A 20,798-nucleotide genomic window follows, 5' to 3' on the forward strand; every position below is an offset into this window, starting at 1 on the left:
TTCCACACAAGGCAAACTGAACTTGACCAACTTAAAGTAACTGTTCGGTCATTCATTAAAATGAACAAACAGAAATAAAACCAAGATAATGTTGGCCATCATCCACATAATTTTAGCTCCAATAAACTCTAGCAAACAGTTAATTTAGAGCAGCTTAGTACCTGTTGTTTTCCAGATCTGAATAAGGTGATCCTGAATGTGTTTCACAAACTGTGAAATCCATTTTTTATCTTGACTATGCAGTTCAAGCCTGTGTTTACTCACTCTACCATTCCAAAGAAAATAGTTTATTTCTGCCATCTTGTACCGGTATTGCACACTCAAACTAGTATGGGTTCTCAGAATTTAACTAAAGGTTTGATCTTCTTGAACATTTCTCAACAGGCACCACCTAAACACACAACTAAAATAACTTCCATATCCAAAGCACCTATTAAACAGTGACAGAAGACTGAACATTGTGAAGACTGGCCATTATTTTCTGGGCTCACAACAAACACCTGATGCTTTCACAAAAAAAAAACTCCTCTCCATCAGTGTTTTTCCAAATGATTTGGCTTCCACTTACTAATTTGCTCAGCAAAGGGGAATCATTGCCCTAAAAAACCATTGAAGTCACCAATTAACCTTCACTATTTTAACAGTGCTAATATCACCAACAAATGTTCATTGAATCTGGCATCCCTGCAAAGAAAATTGAAGCCCTACAGTGTGTAAACAGACCCTTCAGCCCCAAAAGTCCATACCGACCCATTCCTCTACAATTCTTCAGTTATCCCAGACTAATGCACAGAAACTACACATTCTTGAACACGATAGGCAGTTTAGCCCATAGGGAGGAAACCCACTCAGACACTGGGAGAATGTGCAAACTTCACACAGACAGACAGTCACTTGAGACGAGAATCCAACCTGGGTCCCTTTTGCTGTGAGGCAGGGGTGCGAACCACTGGGCCACCATGCTGCCCATGAAAGAAGCAAGGGTGATATCATAGAATACCAACAGTGTGGAAAAAGATCATTTGGCCCAACAAGTCCACACCAACTCTCCGAAGAGTAACCTGGCCAGACCCATTCCCCCACCCTATTACCCGACATTTCCCCCTGACTAATGCACCTAACCTAACCAACCCTGAACACTGTGGGCAATTTAGCATGGCCAATTCACCGAACTGGCACATGTTTGGATTGTGGGAGGAAACCACAACACCTGGGAAGAAACCCACACATACATGGGGAAAACGTGCAAACACCACACGGTCACCAGAGGCTGGAATCAAACCCTGGTCCCCTGGTGCTGTGTGGCAGCAGTGCTACCCACTGAGCCACTGTGCCAGTAATATTTGAAGAAACGCTTTCTGCAAGAGAAGGACATGATTAGGAGCTTGATGTATGGCATTCAATTATTCATCGTACACCAGCTATGCCAAACAATTGATGTAAAAATTTTAGTATGCGCGCTTACCATGAAATACTCCAATTTGGGAGTATAACAGCTTTCCAAAATGTACATTAACGTCTAAAGTTACAGATCCCAGCAATTCTCTTCAACAGCAAAAATGTGATGCAGGTGGCTAGTTTTTTTGGATTTATAAACCTTCAATGTTTAAAGCAAGAAGAGTAACTGCAAAAGTAAAATCTGAAATACCTGCCTGTTACTTCACAAGATGGAAATAAGGGGACAGTAGCAACATACATAGCCAACCCCATAAAAGGGGCAACTGTGCAGGAGTGAAACCGGAGTCAGAATCAGCTTTTACAAATAACTGTTGCCGATGCTGGCTTGGGGTTTAATTGAACTTAACTACTGCACATCTCTTGCACTCCCCATTCCACTGTCAGGACAATTCTGCTAAATGCAATTACTATCTCAGGACAACAGTTCCTTGGAACTGTCAAGCAATTACACTTTAAAAGGATTTAAAAGGAGCACTGTCACATGAATCAAAACAGTCCTAGAAACTATTGCCATATTTCAAATATATTCCTGTTACAGTATAACACATGGAGCTGTATAAAGGGGATGGTGGTAAAAAAGCCATGATGATTCCTCCGACAAAGAAATGTACCTTAGGATAGCAGTACAATTTTTAAAGCTTTTTTCATCTTTCCATTAATACAAGACCACTACATTGATCTTCCCAGCAAACAGTGATGCTAACTACCTCCACGATATTTTTAAAACTTCCATGGTCATGACCTGTGGATTTACCTTGTGATGTCCTTGGTAGCCTGTCTTTCCTGTGTACTATCTTAACGTCTGTAGAAGACAACTTGCTTTTTGGCAAACCCATTATTTTCTTTGAAAAAAAGGTAAAGGAAGAAACAGATCTAAATTTAAAATCTAAATCATGAATAGATACCAAAAACACCAAGTGACCCAAAGGTGAGTCTTATGGAACACAAATGGAAACTGCTTTCCAGACGCCAAAAATATTGGTTGACCATTCCCATTTGTTTCTTTTACTGGGTTGATTTTGGATCAAACTTGTTACATTCACTTACGTAGCGTGGGCCTGAAAGTTTCATAATGGCCTGCAATGTGTAGTTGACAATATATTCACTGAGACAATATCCACTGTGCAGCTCTCATCAAACCTCAGGGTTACTTCCTCAAAAAAAAATCTTGATTTATTATATTGCCTTAAAAAGAAAACAACACTGACTCTTAATTCATCCTTGCTTTCCAAAAAAACAGTTAAGCCTCAAAGCAGTCTCCCTCCACCCCCATCCCAGGATTTAAACGGAACTGCCATTGCACTCCTCTATGCCAAATGTATATTTCCTTGAGCCAGGGATCTAAAACTGCATTCATTTCTCCAGTTGCTGTCTTACTCATGTTTGAAACAATTGAAGAAAGATTTGCTTGTTCCTGTTCTCAAATTCTCTTTAATTAGCATACTCTGGGGTACAGTCAAAATTATTTACTGCACTCTATGTTAGCTTGCAGTGATTCATGACCACAGATTGTATGAGATTAAGACTGGACCCTCATTCCAAAGAGTTCTGAGGAATGACTAATGAATTCACAGAAAATTACAAAATTCTGGTCAAAAGCCAAGGGATACAAGACAGAAGGGACATACTGGATGAACATGGGGAAAGGCGTTTAAAAAAAAAATTACAGAAAGAGGCCATTCAGCCCTCTGCGCCTACTCCACCATTCTATACAATACCAATCATCCAACTCAGTACCCTGTACCTGCTTTCTTTCCTTGTACTTGTCATTCCTTTAGCCCCAACAACCACATTGAACTTCAAAAACAATCAAATGTCTTGGCCTCAACTGCTTTCTGTGATAAGAGAATTCTATGAGCTTATCATTCTCTGGGTGACAAAGTTTCTCCTCCTGAAATGAGCGATCCAATATCCTTTGTCTGTGTTCCCTAGTTCTGGGCACATGGCTCCTGTGTGTGTATCCTGCCTCCTGTACTGCAGGAACTTTCTTGGTTTTGACGATGCCCCCCATCATTCTTCTGAACTCCAATAAAAATGGTCATAACTCTTGTCAGTTCTGCATCAAAGAATGAGTCCATTGAACTCCTTCCACAGCCAGAACATCCTTGTCAGAAACTGAAACCAAAACAGCACTCATGTGGTCTCACCGAGGCCCAACTGCGCCCATACTTGAATTCTCTCATCATGAAGGGTGACGTGCCATTTGTCTTCTTTTCTGCTTGCCCTACCTGCATGCTTACTTTCAGCAACTGGTGTCCAAGGAAATCCATGTCTCACTGCACATCCACTTTTTCCCCCCAATCTACCACCATTAAAAAAAATCTGCCATTGTTTGTACTGCCAAAATTGATATCATCACACTTATCGACATTATACTTCGCTTGTCATGTATCTATCCACTGATTTAACCTGTCCAAATCACCATGGTGCATCTTTGTATGTTGGTCACAGTTCAACCTTCCACCCAGTTCTCAGTCATCTGCAAACTTGAAGATATCATAGTTAGTTTCCTCATCTAAATCATTATGGTGTTTGGCTGTGATCCAAGCACTGATCCCCATACTATCCCATTAGTCACTCGGAAAAAGACCTCTTTGTTCCTACTCTATTTCTTATGTGCCAACCATTTCTCTGTTCCTGTCAATACCAGCACCCATAACTCATCTCTTTTGTGAGACCTGATTTAAACAATCTTCTGAAAAGGCCAAGTAAACCAGACCAACTAACTACCCTTTCACAACGCTACTTCAGCGAGGCATTCAAACAGGTTCCGCACAGTAGACTGATTAACAAAAAGTTAGATCATATCGAATACAGGGAGACCTAGCCATTTGGATACTAAGTTGGTTTGAAGGTTGCAGGCATACTGTGGTGTTGGGGGTTGTTTCTTGGACTGAAGGCCTGTGGCCAGCAATGTGCCACAAGGATCGGTAATAGGTCCACTGCTTTTATCAGGTAAATAAATGATTTGGATGTGAAAGTCGGAGGAATGGTTAGTAGATTTGCAGATGACAACAAATTTGGTGTTGCAATGGACAGCAAAGGTTATCTAAGAGTATAATGGGACCTCGATCAAATGAACCAATGGGCCAAGGGATGACAGATGGAGTTTCATTTAGATAAATGTGACATGTTGCATTTTAGAAAAGCAAATCAGGGCAGGACTTGAACACCTCATGGTAAGGTCTTGGGAGTATTGTGAAACAAGGAGACCTTGGGGTGCACTGTCATAGTTCCTTGACGGTGGAATTGCATGTAGATACGATAGCCCAAGCAGCATTTGGTATGATTGCCTTGATGGTCAGTGTGTTCAGTATAGGAGTTGCAAGGTCATGTTGTGGTTGCACAGGACATTGGTGAGGCCACTTTTGGAATTCTGTGTTCAATTCTGTTTTCTGGCCAATGGAAGGATGTTGTGAAACTTCAAAGGGTTCTGGAAAGATTTACAAGGATTGTTGCCAGGTTTGGAGGGTTTGAGCTCGAAGAAGCGGCCGAATAGGCTGGAACTATTTTCCCCGATAATCGGATGCTGAGGGGTTATCTTGTTAGAGGTTTATGAAATCATGAGGGGTATGTATGGGGTGAATAGTGAAAGTTATTTTCTCAGAGTAGGGGGGAGTCCAAAACTGGATGGCATACATTTAAGGTGAGAGGAGAAAGATTTAAGATCATAAGACATAGGAGCCAAAATTAGGCCATTCAGCCCCTTGAGTCTGTTCCGCCATTAATCATGGTGGAAAAGTTTCTCAATCCCATTCTCCCACTTTCTCCCCATAACTATTAATACACAAGGACCTGGCTATCTCAGTCTTAAATCTACTCAATGAAAGGGATCCAAAGGGCAATGTTTTCAAGCAGAGGGCGATGGGTGCATGGAATGAGCTACCAGAGGTGGTGGAGGCTGATGCAATCACAGCACTCAAAAGGCATCTGGATGGGCATATGAATAGGAAGAATTTAGACGGATATGGACAAATACAGGCAAATGGGACTAGATTGATTTAGGATATATGGTCAGCATGGACAAGTTGGACTGAAGATGTTTCTAGGCTGGAAATTTGATCAAGCATAATTTCTATTCCATAAATCGGTGCTGACAGAGCAACGACACACTTGGGATGAGCTGAGTGACATTCTTTTGACATACAAATCATACAGAATTCTATAAATTCTAAAGCAGTTCTCATGTCATTAATACATACCTATCTGGAAACATTCCCCAATGGACCAGGACTTGCTTTTCTCGCTTCATAACAGGTCTCAACCACTCCTCTGCAACATATAATCATTCAACTATTACACAAAGAGAAATATACACAGAGGAAAAGAGCACCGCAACGGTATTTTTAAATATTTTCCAAACCAAGAAATAACTGAAAACTCTCACAAACGACAGGACATGCAAATATGTAAATTGTTTTTAGCAGGTGTATACAGAGGAACCTCGATTATCCGAATGCCAATTATCTGAAAATCGGATTAGCCAAGGAGATCTCGAGGTCCTGATGGAGACATTACATCAAAGGCGTGTTTCCAACAGTGATCGCACCTTTTGTTCAGAGTGATTAAACAGACACCGTCTCCAAATAACGGACCTCCCACCCTCTCACTCTCTCCCCACACTTTCCATGCAGTTCTGCACAGGGGTGTACCCTAAATCCCCCCCTTCCCCACATAATCTCTCAACATTGTCCTGCACAGGGAGAGGGAACGGGTGTGTATGGTTTTGGGGGCGCGGGCAGGGGCGTGGTGTTAGGGGAGGTTTTGCACAGGGTTGGGGGGCAGTGCTGCATGGAATTGGGGGTGGTGTTGCGTGCTTCTGCAGTGTCCTGAACGAGGAGCAGACTTTAAAAACTCCCAGCCCCAGAGGATAGGCAATTAAATCAATTAACCGAATAATCGATTAGCCGCATGAAATAGTGCCCGCCCATCACATTTGGGTAATCGAGATTCCCCTGTACTTCGGAAGAAATTTTCAGATCTGTAAAGTTTGATAGACATTGCAATGAACTTAGGTGTCATCATCATTTTGCTCACCTTCATCGAGAGAGTTCGGAATAGGATAAATTATATGGGAGGCTTTTGACTTATCTTCTGTAATTGTTCCCTGGGTGAGAAATGTAAACATAATAGTTAGCAGTACAAAAATTTTGCTTGACATGAAGTGCATCTAAGGTATTGGGCATTTAAGTCTTCAAAATCATACAAAGGAATGACTTCCATTAGTTCTGCTGAAGGATAGCAAGCAGTGCAGTCAGCTGTGACTCAGAGAGGATGCATATGAAGGCAGTGGGACTGTCCTGAATCAGAGGACAGTTAGAATTGCTTGGTAGTCCTCAGGCTTAAAAAAGGTAGTAAAGTAAATGGGTTGCGTAAATATAAAAGCAGAAAGGACAAGAGAAAGGTCAATCCTGGGACTTATTTCAAGTTAAACAATAAGATGAGGTAACATTGGCACGAACAAGTAAAAGCAAGACCAATCAAAACTCAGAATGGTTCAAATGTAAATAGCTAAAAATCACACAATGAGGTTATATTCCAATAAGTAACTTTTGTGATAAATTCTGTGTCTTATGATCTTATACTCCACAATCACCTGATGGAAGGAGCAGCGCTCTGTAAGTTAGTGCCCCACGAGGTTGCACTCAGCCCCACTAATATATTCCTCATACACTCAAGACTCTGACTAAATTCCACTTTAACTCCATTTACAGGTTTGCTGATGACACCACCATGTAGGTTGGATCTCAAAACAACAAGACAGTATACAGGAAAGAGACTGAGTGTTTCAGAGCATAGTGTAAAGACAACAATCTCTCTATCAACAGCAGCAAAAAAGGAAAGGAGCTGGTCACGGTCTTCAGAAATTACGAGTGGAGCCTGCCTCTCTTTCTTGTGCTGAACTGGATGGAGATTGTCAAGAGCTTCAAATACCTTGGAATGATGACCAACCATCTGTCCTAGTCTACCCAACAGTAAAGAAAACACAACATCCCCTCCACTTCAAGAGAGGGGAACAAAATTCAGTATATCCACAAAGACAGTAACATTTTTTTTTCTAGGTGCATCAAGAAAGCAACTTATGCAGATACATCACAGCTTGGTATGGCAACAACTCTAATTTCCTGTGGTCTTTGGCAGAGAGTCACAAACACAGCCCAATCCATCACGCAAACCAGCTTTCCAGCTATTAACTACATTGATTATGTTGGTTTCTCTCCTTCAGCAGCAAAGACATCTCCCACCCATTCATCCTCCGCTCTTCAGTTGAGCAAAAGATACAAAAAACTTTTATTACATTATACAAACAGATTCAGGAACAGCTCCTTCTCTGCTTTTATCAGACGTTTGAATGGACTGCTCAAACATGAATGGTGATCGCTCTCTCGCAGCGCATTCAAAGCTGCTGTAACACTATTCTGCACTCTTATGTTACCTGAAGCACTTAGTACAGCATGATCTGCCGACAGAGCATGCAAATCAACACTTTTCACTGTATCTCAGTACATGTGAAAATAAGAAAATTAAATCTGATTTCTTTAAATTTGTGCATTACCATTAAAAAAAAGCCTAAACACGAGAAACTGGGTCTCAGTCAAACAACCAAATCTTCTAGCAACTTATGACAAGACTGAAACATTTAAAAGAAAAGTCGCCACTGCAAGGCAGACTGTCAGACATACTAACAGCAAAGGCCATTATTCACTCTTCCCAGTCTTTCCTGCTGAATTGATTACAACCACTGGCAGTGCCACCTGCAAGACAATCAAAAGCCAATGTAGCTCACTTGCAAACTTAGTGAGTTTCACAAGAGCATATGAATAAATATACATCAGATCATAAACAATCTGATGCTCAACATAAATTTTGACATTTTTCCTGAAAAAACCAAACAATTTCAGTTGTGAGAATTCTAAAACTGTACCAGCAATCTTGTAGGTCAGAAAGTTGAATTTCAGTGTTCATCTGCTGGAGATTATCCTATTATAAAGTGGAAGCAGATGCAAAATGGATAATTTGCAGTATTTCATCTTGACATGGTATATTAACAAAATCTCATTCCAGACTGCTACCAAACAGAAAAATACAATAATAAAACTAAATAAATCCACTACATAAGAAAATCACAGTTTCAGAAGTTAAGTAATGAGAGGCTAACTTGGTGAAACAAGTACCTTGGTTTCCATGAGCACCAATGCAAAATGCGAACAATGTAAACTGTATACTGACAGACTCAAACGTACAGCACGGAAACAAACCCTTCGATCCAACTCACCCATGCCCTAGTCCCATTTATCAGCACATAGCTCATATCTCTCAAAATGCTTCCTATTAAAATATCCATCCAGATGCCTATTACATATTGTAATTGTACCAGCCTCCACCACTTCCTCTGGCAGCTCATTCATACACGCATCTTTGTCTCAAAAAAGTCAGGAATACACATGGAGAGGAAACAAGGTTTGACTTGTCTGAACAAGAGCTTTTGATCAGAACTCATCTGGAATATTGACAGCAGTTGTGGGCATCAGGCCTTCGGAAATAGTCCAAAGAGGAGCTTGAAGAACCAAAATGTTAAGTCTGCTTTGTTCTTGATATTGCAGGGCCTAATGAGATTTTCCACCACTTAGTTTTGATTCAGATCTTCACTCTCTGTAGGATTGTGCTTTTGCCTTACCGAACAAGCTTGACTATGGAAAGGCACAAGTTTTCCAGAATAATACTGGAGCTTAAAAGGTTTAACCAGGACCTTCTGTATTCTTCCATGTACATGGGGACATTGGTAATGTCAATCCACTGGCAGGAGGATAAATTGTTGCCTGCTTGTCATTTTATTACTTTAGAATTTTGTTTATCCAAGAATTCTACCTGATGATGCAAGTAACCAAGCATTTTCTGTTTCTGCAGTTCTCAGTCACTGTTTGTGCCTGCAAGATATCTGGATCAGCCCCATCCCATGACCATAATGTTCAATCATCTGGATGCTTTCATGACAAGTAATTTTGTGTACTAACACCACATGTTCACCGTGGGAACTGCCACCACAGCACCATCTGCAGGCAGATTAGAAACTGCAGAAGATGCTGAACATTAACAACTAAACCAAAATGTACAAAATCGATGTGTTATTGGAAGACATGTGACATGACAATTCTCCCAAATTGAATTGAAACCATTGCTTTTGTGCAGCTCTCTGCACAATTGTGAAACACATCGAAGCAATTTATAGCCAAGGGACTTTATGAGAGCAAATACCTTGGTTATAAAGTTTGCACTTCAAATGCAGGAAAATTGAAACTTTCAATTGAAACTGAAATTGATACGTGGCAAGCTCCACAAAAAGTAACATGAAAATAATCAGATCATTTGTCCCTCAGTTCAAATCTCAAAAGTAAATAGTGACCAAGATATCAGAGACTCTCATTCAAAGTTATGATATGGGGTTTTGTTTTAAATTCCACCCAAGGAACAGGTAGAGGCCTCAGTTGCTCACCTCATCCAAAATTTAGCATCTCAAACAGCAAAACATTTCCTCAGTTTCCACTGGAATATCAGCCTACATTTGTGCACTCAGGTCTGGAAGTGGAATTTCAAGACAGCCGCACAGCAATAATTGCAAAGAAAAAGACAGCAGAGGTGACGAACTCAAGAGGTGTTTGTACAGCCAAATGGTTTCCCATTATTATGTTCCATACAAAGTAGTCATTCAAAGTGGTGTCATGCCAAGTAATTAGCAGAACTAGAGGGGAAAATTGAGAACTTGACTACATTTAGCAATCAAATCAATGCAGAAGGGAAACAATTAGAGTGCAAGGTTCTTCTGACTTAAAAACTGAACTAATAAGTCGTGAAATTTCAGTGTTGTTTTTAAAATGAGAAACTCAAGGAATAAACAACACCAAACGTCTCAGAACATTTAAGGCAACAATGAAGGTGGAACAGAAGAAACATATCATGAAAGATTTTAACATTTCACTTTTTCTGAAACAAAGAAAAGCACAAGGGGTACAGTTTAAAGAAGAAACAAAACAAAATACATATTGCAATTGTACAGTAAGGTTAACTTTTAGGTGAGACTTCAGGAAATGCAAAAATATTCAGTTACACAAAATGGACACAGAATGGACACAGGAAGTCAAACATATTGTTGAATCAAAAATAGCATACCTGATGCCTTTTAACAATATCTTTACATTTATTTGCCAGCTTTGGGTCAAGTTCAGATGGGAGGTAGATTGTAGGTCTTGTTAAACAGTTATTCTGAAAAAGAAGCATTTCGTACAGAGGTATTACTTGACCTGTCAAACATTAGATATTTTTGTTTTCTCCAAAGGTTTCCAACACGAGAACACAATAAAAGCATACCACCGAAATTAGCACTTCATGGAATTTGAAGCTTTTAAAACCTAATGCACTGTCAATTCATACTCCCTTATATCCATATTAGATGAGGTACAATTTTAAAGCTTCAAGACTGAGAAGTGCAGCAATTCTCTTCACAATTTTCAGACTCTAAGTGGCCAGTGATATCACATGCTGCTTTCTTTCTGTTTTTCGACAACTATATTCTGAATGCAGACAGATGCTTTATCTCACTTTGTTTCTGTCTTATTGATTACAGCCTCTAAATTTGTAAGTGGTTCTTTATAACATAGAATGAGGTCATGAGGGCACAAGTTTTAATGCAAAAGTCAACTGGCAAACTGTCAGTAACAAGCTCATGAAATCAACATGCAGCGTTTAACAAAAACTCACTTTCTGCATCACTTCAATTGCTAATGAAGTAAAGAGAAAATACTTTTCAATTCTTGCTATTCAAGAAACTGCATTAATACAAATGCATGTCAAGTGATGGCTGATGCAAACTTGGAAATGGCATCCCAGAGTTCAAGGTCGAGAGATTCTCAATAAAGATCTCAAGGCCTGTTTTGCCTTCACAAAGAAAACAATTTACGAGGACAATGCATATGATAACACCAAGAAAATCCTCAGCAAAGACAGACAGAGTGAGGAAACAAAACCGAAAGGCAAAATGTTTACTGCCATGTGAAGCACAACAGGTCTGTGGATGGGTGTCCTACTGAAGTTTAAAAAAAAGTTTCGTACATCTCGCACAAGCCAACTCAGTTTTGTCAAAAGCAAAGTCTAATGAAATGTAAAATTTCATGTCGTTATGCTTGAGAAGAGTATGTTAACCAAGGCTGCAAAATTCCTGCTCATGACAGTACATGAATCCTAGGCATGAACTCAAATGAGAACCAGACAGACAATGCATCAAAGTCTGCCATTCTACTTAAAATAGCAGCTCAAGAAACATCATGCGCACATCACAGGAAGAACAGAGTCAGTGTTCATATCCTGACGCAGAATTTAGGACTGCAACCGTCTAAATCCAAAGCTACAATTCAAACAAAGGCATTCCTGATCAAAGACTCTCCTGCAACTTGGGTGCTGCCTCACCTGCATAAGGCTGACCTAATTCATAAGGCTGACAATTTTAAAACTAAATACAGATTTTAACTAGCATCAAATAAGATACTCACCTGCACCAGTGTCTTTTCTATCGTCATAAACATTTCTACATTACGATCCATTCTGGAAGGATTTTGCAAGTCAAATCTTCTCCTTAAAAAAAGTCCCAAAATACTCATTAGATAGCAACCATGCACAGAAATTATTTTCAGAGATCATAACGACCACACCCAGGTAAGCCCTATCCAATTCTTGCACTTATTTGTCTTTTGCTCTGAATGAAAACAAGTTAATTCCCATGAAATAAATAAACCGTATGAAGTAATCAATGATGAAACTAAGAGAAAATCATCCATGAACAGTAGTCACTTGGCCAATTTAAAATTAGTGCAACGACCGCATCTTTTTATTGTACATAATTTTTCACTGTGGACTGAATTTGGAAAAGTGGAGGTCGGGAATGTGGTGCTGGACAAGCACAGCAGGTCAGGCAGCATCCAGGGAGCAGGGAACCGATGTTTCGAACATAAGCCCTTCAGCAGGAATAAGGCTTGTTTGCGGCGGTGGGGGGCTGAGAGATAAATGGGAGGTGATATGGGCTTGGGGGGGGGGGGGGGGGGGGGGGGGGGGGGGGGGGGGGGGGGGGGGGGGGGGGGGGGGGGGGGGGGGGGAGCTGCAAATGGGACAAGGATAAGATGAGGGAGAAGGTGATACCTTGGAGAGGAGGGTGGACCAAGGAGATGGTAAACATGGATGGACAGGCCAGGAGGGCGGTGCCAAGGTGGAAGTGTCTGTCTGTGTCGGGGAGAAATCGAGAGCATGATGAGGAAACTTCTGAAATCGCTGATCCCTTGTGGTTGCAGGGTCCCAAGGTGGAGTATAAGGAGTCCTTCCTCCAGGCATCAATCAGGATTTGGCGATGGAGGCAGCCCAGAACCTGCATGTCCTTGGAAGGGGAGTTGAAGTGTTCAGCTCAGGGCGTTGGGGTTGGTTGGTGCGGATCCCAGAGATGTTCTCTGAAATGATCCGCAAGTCGGCATCCCGTATCCCCAATGTAGAGGAGACCATATCAGGTGCAACGGATACAGTAGATGACAATGGGGGGAGGTGCAGGCAAATTTCAGGGCCTTGGATGGAGGTGAGGCCTCAAGAAACCAGACACCACGCAGGTGAGCATTATACAATGGAAAGCCCTTAAACCTCTAGACGGACAGGTGGTGGGCTTTTCCTTTGTCTCTAATAGAATACCTGAAACTCAGAATATCAGTTGCTTTCTCCCACCAGTTGCTGTAAGCAGAAGGAAAGAAAAAAGCATTACAGCAGAAAGGCTGCAAAGTGGAATGGGGGGTTAACAAATTAGCCATTATCTCTGAATGGCAGAGAAGACCTGATGGGCTGAAAGACTTACCGGTGTTCCTACGTCATTTGGTCAATCAACATTCATAGTGTTATACAGATGAGCAAATACCAACAAGAAAACTGTGGTACAAGACCAGGTCAGAGGCTCAAAATTCTCAGTTACTCACATCTCAACTCTCCATGTTTCTAAATCATCTGCCATCTACAAAGCCCAAATGTGATGGATATTATCCGCTTGCCTAGATGAGCCAAGTTCCAACAACGCATGAGACACTTGGACACCATCCAGGTCAAACCTGCCCGTTTGATCAGCTGCTCAACACTGTCAAAATTCACCCCCTCCACCAACGTCACACACCAGCTGCAACACATAGAACACCATCGCAACTCACCAAGGCTTCTTTGGCAGCACCCTTCCAACTTCTATGATGTCAATGACAGAAAAAGAAGGGCAGCAGGTGCATGGATCGTCTCCACATGCAAATTGCCATTCAGGCCACTCACTATCTTACTTGGAATTATATTGCCCTTACTTCATTCATGCAGAATCCAACTTCAGAAACTCCCTCAGTAAAATTGGTAGTCCACCCACATCAGCAAGAGTGCGGACAGCTCCCACTTGGAACTGCCATCGTCTTCAAGGACATTGAGAAATGGATAACAAATGCTGGCCTTACTGCAAGTCGGAAAGTTTACTTCTCCTAATTTTTATTTAGCAACTTATACATAGTTAAAGCATTCCTACTAAGAACCAAATGAAAACGGGGTCACTTACCCAGGTTATTGTGCAACCCAAACTCAGTTTTGAATCTAATCCTGACTTCAATTTGAATAAGATTCTGGACGAACTTACCATCCCTGTTCAGTCTTGAATTTGTAAGCAGCACCAAGGATATGACCCAAGGGTCCTGCAGCTTTGAAATCAAGGAAGCATTTTGCCTGTATTTGACAAAACAAAGGTCAACACTGCTTCAACGGTACAGTACTTCACAGAGCATTTATAATTTATTTCAACAGTATACCTGACAGCAAAAACAGCTATCCATTGTAGAGATCACCAATTTCAGGAAAGTTCTTGAAGGTGAACAACAGGGTTAGTTTGTTAACAATTGGAATTAGAAGTCTGTATAAGATGTCCAGTTTCTATCCTGTCTCAAAACATGTAGTTAACATCATGTCAAGAGACATGTCTCCAAATCAAAGAAATTTACTGCTTGACAAATGTGAGAATATTTTTGAAATCATTTCCCCCCCAAAAAGATTGTGCTCTCCCTAATGAGACCAAGAACTAAAATAAGTTACCAGCAGCCAATTCACTTCATTTTAAGTTTCTTGATAATGCTCATGGAACTCTGAATATGAAAATGCTCATTCAAATGTATCCCGTTGCTTTGTGGCTTTCTGTCATGTCACTCCTCTCTCTTTAGTTCAGGGAAAGTTCTATGCTGCAAACGTCAACTTTCAAGTTCTCCAGTTCTCCAAAGTGAATTATTAATGCACTGAAAATCTTCAAAATTTCCATCAGCACAAAATCCCTTTTATACCGGGTTCCAAAACTGGACAGAGTTCCAGCCATGGCTTCTGAAACATCACCCCACAACAGCACAAGCATTCCCTTCAATGAGATGCCAGGTTTCAGACTGGCCGGAGTCATGCCATCATATGGGGCTGGACACAATTGGCAGAATGTCAACCACAATGGTGTGTGTTAGGGCCTCCATTCCGCACAGTAATTACTAACAACTTGGATAATAGTATCGCAAATCAAATATCCAAATATACTAATGACACAAAATTTGGCAGCATTGTAGACAATAATATGAAATTACAAAGGGATACTGATAGATTCTATGAAAGGGCAAAACTGTGACAAACCTGAGTTTAAATTCAGCAAAGTGAGGAGTTATCCATTCTCAACTGAAGAGAAAGAGAAAGGGTAATTTCTAAATAAGTTTATTATAATGGATCAACTAGGAGAAAGCGAGGACTGCAGATGCTGGAGACCAGAGTTGAAAATTGTGGTGCTGGAAAAGCACAGCAGGCCAGGCAGCATCCAAGGAGGAGAATCAATATTTCAGGCACAAGCCCTTCTTCAGGAATCAGGCTGGTGTGCCCAAGCAGGCTGAGATAAAAGGTGAGTTTGGGGGGGGGGGGGGGGGCGGGCGGTGAGGTCGGGAAGAAGATTGCAGGTCAAGAGGGCGATGCTGTATCCGAAGGTTGGGACTGAGATAAGGTAGGGGGAGGGGAAATGAGGAAGCTCATTATAATGTATGTCCAAGGAGTCTTAGGGGTTCAGGTGCAAAGACCTTTAAAATGCCAGGAATATTCGTCAAAAATAAGCAAACAAGCTAAAACAATGTTGGCCTTAAAAGCTAGAGGACAGCAGCACAAGGATGCAGAAGGTATGCGGCAGCATTACAAAACCATAGTTTAAGCTTCGTTTTGAGTACCGTGAACAGTGCACAGATGTTAAGACCGAGGACACTAAAAGTTAAGGCACCAAATCTTAAGACAGATATACTGGCCTCGAAGGGTATACACCGTTGGTTTACCTAGGTTAAGTTATTAGAAGAGATTATACAAAATTAGGCTTGTGTTCCCTATAATTTACAAAGTTACAGGTGAGCTGATTAAAGTTTTCCAAAGATTAATAGTAAAAGACAGGGCGGGTTGGGGATTTGAGAACGAGGGAACACAGTCTGAGAATTATGGCCAGACCATTCATAAAAGACATCAGGAAGCACTTCTACACACAAAAAGGTGCAGACTGCTATTTCCAGCTTAAAAATATTGCCCAACTCTAGCACTTCCTCTGTTCAACTATTTAAGGTTCATTCAATCCTCTTAACTTAAGCAGTCAAACTTTTCTCTGGTAAGCTTTCCATCTAACCCGTATAAACCACAGCTCATCTAAAACACTGCAGTCCACAAAATAATTCGAAAAAAAAAATTGTAAACCCATTAACTCTGTGCTACTTACCTACATGAGAAGTAGTCCAATATCACCCTACTGCTGAAGCATTCATTCTCGCTCCAAAATACTTGCCACCTGCATCCTCAAATCTTGTTCTCACATAACCCTAGTTTTTACCAGCTCGGCCTCTTTTCCAACCATCCCTACTCTTTTTCTGCACATCAGGCTTCCTTAAAACCACATGAATCAAAATGTTGTTATGCCCAAGTATCTTTTATAAAGTTCATTGGCAAAATTTGATACATCGTGCTCCTGCTTTGGGACATGTCACCATAGGCCAGCCCTTTCAGAGAAAGCAAGAACAAGACACCATAAGATAAAGTAGCAGCAATTAGGTCATTCAGCCCATTGAGTCTGCTCCACCATTCAAATCATAGCTGACAGGTTTCTCAACTGCATTCTCCTGCTTTCTCCCCGTAGGTTCTCGAGTATCAAGAGTTAACTACCTCAGTCTTAAATGTACTCAACGATCTGGCCTGCACAGCCTTCTGAGCCATTGAATTCCATAGACTCACCACTTTGGGCTGAAGAACTTTCTCCATGTCCTCCTTGCTGTCAAAAGCTATGCCCTCAAATCCTGCTCTCTCCTACCAATGGAAACATTTGCCCAACATGTACTCTGTCCAGACCATTCACTATTCCCTATGTTTCAAATAGATCACCCCTCATTCTTCTAAACTCCCTCAATTATAAACTGGGAGTCCTCAAGAGTGACAAGTGATGATGATTAACCTTAGGATCAGCACTCCTCAGGCAAGGACAGAGACGGAGAAGGAAACTCTTTCACACAGTATTAAATTTCACCTTACATTTTAAACGCAAAGTTTCAAACTGGGCTCATGGTATCAAAGGTGCCATTTTCCTTCCTTATTTGATAAATCCATCTAAGTCAAAATAGAAAGATTTAGCTGCCCACACAGCTATTCTTATTTTGATCTCAATTAATTCATACATGACCATTTGTAACAGCTGACAAAACAGATTGTGCTTACAAGTTACTTACTGGAAGTTTAGTTAATGCAGGATTATTAACATGCTTGCCAAATGCATCTTCCTGAAACTGAAGCAACTGCACCACAAGACCAGCCAGTGTTTTGTTTGAAGGTGAATCTGCCTGTACAAACTGAAAAATAAAAATCCATTAAAAGGCTTTATAGGGCAAAAAGGGTAAAAAAAATCTAAATTCTGTACTTAAAGGACATAAGGAAATACTGAGAGACACAGTGAGAGAGAGAAGACGAGAACTTGATTGATTTTTGATAGCATCGTCAACAAGATTTCAGTTATCTTTTGTCCTGATTTTGTGACAATTTCACATGTGAAATCACGAATATACCACACAGCACAATTTCGGACTGCATCCTTCTGAAATGGAAATCTCTTCACTTGTCTGTGCAAGTTCAACTTGTATAAAAATCAGAATATCAGAGTAATGCAAAGTGGTTCAAATGGTGGCGATTGTAAAATACAAAGATTAATTCAAGAGGTTTCTCATGCAGAGTCACATGATCATCACTGCTGAACTATGACCATCTCCAATAAGACACAAGATTTAACCATGTCCCCATAACATTCACAAAGTCTTACCATCAGTGAATTCCCATCCCTCCCCACAATCAATATTCTGGTGATTATCACAGAAATACTTAACCGGACCAGCTACATTAATTGTGTGATTACAGGATCAAGTCAGAAATGAGAGACTCCGCAGCAACTAACTCACCATTCATCACCCCAGCGCTTGTGATGAAATGCGATTAAAAACTTTCCATTGGCTGATGGGTGCAGATTCAACAAAATTAAAGAAGCTGAACATCATCCAGGACAAAGCAATCCACTGAACCAGCACCCTACAAATCACTTTCAACATTGACTCCCTTCAATTCTGACACACACTGGCAGTGTTTGCAGCACCTTCCATGCTATTTCCGTTTCTCACACTGCCTTCCTGTGTCATCCAGTTTCCCCCCTTCAGTTGAAGCAAAATGCTCAGAGACATTGTAAAATTCTACCTCCTTCATCTTTATCCCTGGCTCTGGAGGGAGAGAGAACGATCACCCACGTGTACAGTGACATGAGTTCTTGGTCTTCTCTCTAGAACAGCAGATTCTTAGTGAATTATGTATTTATTTTACAGGGAGAAGCATCTAGATAAGGCAACATATATTAATTGGGTGACCATTACAGAGTTGAAAATGTGTTGCTGGTCAAAGCACAGCAGGCCAGGCAGCATCTCAGGAATAGAGAATTCGACGTTTCGAGCATAAGCCCTCCTGATGAAGGGCTTATGCTCGAAACGTCGAATTCTCTATTCCTGAGATGCTGCCTGGCCTGCTGTGCTTTGACCAGCAACACATTTTCAGCTGTCATCTCCAGCATCTGCAGACCTCATTTTTTACTCGACCATTACAGAGTGTCAATAGTAAAGATTAAGTCATTTGGTGTGACACAATGAAGGTTCCTAACCTTCACAGAATGAATACTTCTCACCTTGTTAAACTGACCTTACATACTGAATTCTTCTAATCTTGTTAAATAGCTCAGCATAATGAATGCTTTTCCACTTGTTAACCCATGACCCTTGCCTCCAGCACCCCACTGATAACTTCAAGTTCTTATCTGACCTGGGTCATGCTCAGCTGAACATCTTGTTTCACAAAACTCAAAACTTAACTCTTGCCCCACATGCTCATACCCTATACAGATTCTCACTTGAACCACAACTTCCAAACCTGTGACCTCTACCATTCTGAAGGGCAGATGCACAGACTGTTGGGAATATCATCAGCAACAAATTCCCTCCAAAACACACATTATTGTGACTTGCAACTATAATCACTATTCTTTCACTGTTGCAGGTCAAAACCTTGCAACTCCATTATAACAGTACTGATTTGATTTATTATTGTAACACATACCTTAGTGGTGAAGAGTTTTGTTTTGCATGCAGATTATAACATACAAAATGCATACGGTAATAGATGTCACAGTGATAGAGAAGGTGCATAGACAGTGAGATTAACATTAAATTTCAAATTTGCAAGGTACATTCAGAAGTCAACTAACAGTGGGAAAGAAGTTGGGGTGTCCCTATACCCGATAGGACTATTGCATTTCAAGAAGTTAGCTGACTACCCTAAAAAAAATTGGTACACAGAGATTATGGATACATTGATTGTAATTTTCCAGAAGGCCATGAATTCTGGAGACACACTGGCAGACAGGAAAACTACAAATGTGACATCCATCTTCAAAAAGGAAGGAGGGCAAAAAGCAGATAACCACAGGCCAATTAGCCAATGGAAAAATGCTGGAATCAATTATTGAGTAATAATAGCAGAACAGGAAGGTTCGTTTTCAGACGTTTCTCACCGTACTAGGTAACATCATCAGAGAGCCTCTGATGAAGCACTGGTGGTACAGCCCACTTTTTATTTATGTGTTTCTGTTTCCTTGGGTTGGTGATGAAATTTCCTGTTCTTTTTCTCAAGGGGGTAGTAAATGGGATAGAAGTCATCGTGTTTGTTGATAAGAGTTCTGGTTGGAGTGAAATGCTTTGAGGAATTCTTGCACGTCTCTGCTTGGCTTGTCCTCAGATGGATGTGCTGTCCCAGTCGAAGTGGTGTCCTTCCTCAGCTGTATGTAAAGATACCAGTGAGAGTGGGTCATGTCTTTTTGTTGCTCGTTGATGTTCATGCGTCCCGGTGGCTGGTTTTCTGCCTGTTTATTCAATGTAGTGTTTGTTACAGTTCTTGCAAAGTTTTTTGTATTGGAGCTGCATTGGAACATTATTTCAACAAGCCACCACCCACTGCAGCACAGAGGAACTAGAAAGAGCAGAGGAAAAACAGCAACCAAATCACAGGTATCCCTTTCACAGCCAATTGTTAACATATTTTTATATTTCCAGTACACTCTGGAACTGCCAACTAGTCATATCCACAGGGTGCTTGTAAGTTCTGAGTTCAGAATAGCATTCACTCTCTAAGCTAAGGTACAGGACACACTTTTAATTTCATAACAGTATAGCGTCATAGAGATGTACAGCATGGAAAGAGACCCTTCAGTTCAACCTGTCCATGCCGACCAGATATCCCAACCAAATCTAGTCCCACCTGCCAGCACCCGGCCCATATCTCTCCAAATCCTTCCTATTCATACACCCACCCAGATGCCTCTTAAATGTTGCAATTGTACCAGCCTCCACCACATTCTCTGGCAGCTCATTTCATCCACCGATCACCTTCTGCTTGAAAAGGTTGCCACTTAGGTCTCTTTTATGTCTTTCCCCTCTCACCCTCAACCTATGCCCTCGAGTTCTGGACTCCCCCACCCCAAAGAATAGACTTTGTCTATTTATCCTATCCATGCCCCTCATAATTTTGTAAACCTCTATAAGCTCACCCCTCAGCCTCCGATGGTCCAGGGAAAACAGACCCAGCCTGTTCAGCCTCTCCCTGTAGCTCAGATCCTCCAATCCTGGCAACTTCCTTGTAAATCTTTTCTGAACCCTTTCAAGTTTCACAACATCTTT

General features: G+C 41.1%; 1 protein-coding gene across 2 annotated transcripts in view; it reads right to left on the reverse strand.

Moving 5' to 3' along the window:
* smarcc1a (SWI/SNF related, matrix associated, actin dependent regulator of chromatin, subfamily c, member 1a) overlaps nt 1–20,798 on the reverse strand; it is a 211,297-nt gene that overhangs the window by 169,239 nt on the left and 21,260 nt on the right. For both annotated transcript variants that reach the window (XM_060823713.1, XM_060823712.1), the window contains exons 2-7: nt 17,268–17,387; nt 14,144–14,229; nt 12,003–12,084; nt 10,627–10,719; nt 6,496–6,565; nt 5,661–5,730 (exon numbers count right to left, since the gene is read on the reverse strand). In XM_060823713.1, coding sequence (XP_060679696.1) covers nt 5,661–5,730; nt 6,496–6,565; nt 10,627–10,719; nt 12,003–12,084; nt 14,144–14,229; nt 17,268–17,387 — 521 coding nt within the window. The remainder of the gene's footprint in view (nt 1–5,660; nt 5,731–6,495; nt 6,566–10,626; nt 10,720–12,002; nt 12,085–14,143; nt 14,230–17,267; nt 17,388–20,798) is intronic.

This window comes from Hemiscyllium ocellatum, chromosome 4, assembly GCF_020745735.1.
Source record: "Hemiscyllium ocellatum isolate sHemOce1 chromosome 4, sHemOce1.pat.X.cur, whole genome shotgun sequence".
NCBI classification, from domain to species: domain Eukaryota; kingdom Metazoa; phylum Chordata; class Chondrichthyes; order Orectolobiformes; family Hemiscylliidae; genus Hemiscyllium; species Hemiscyllium ocellatum.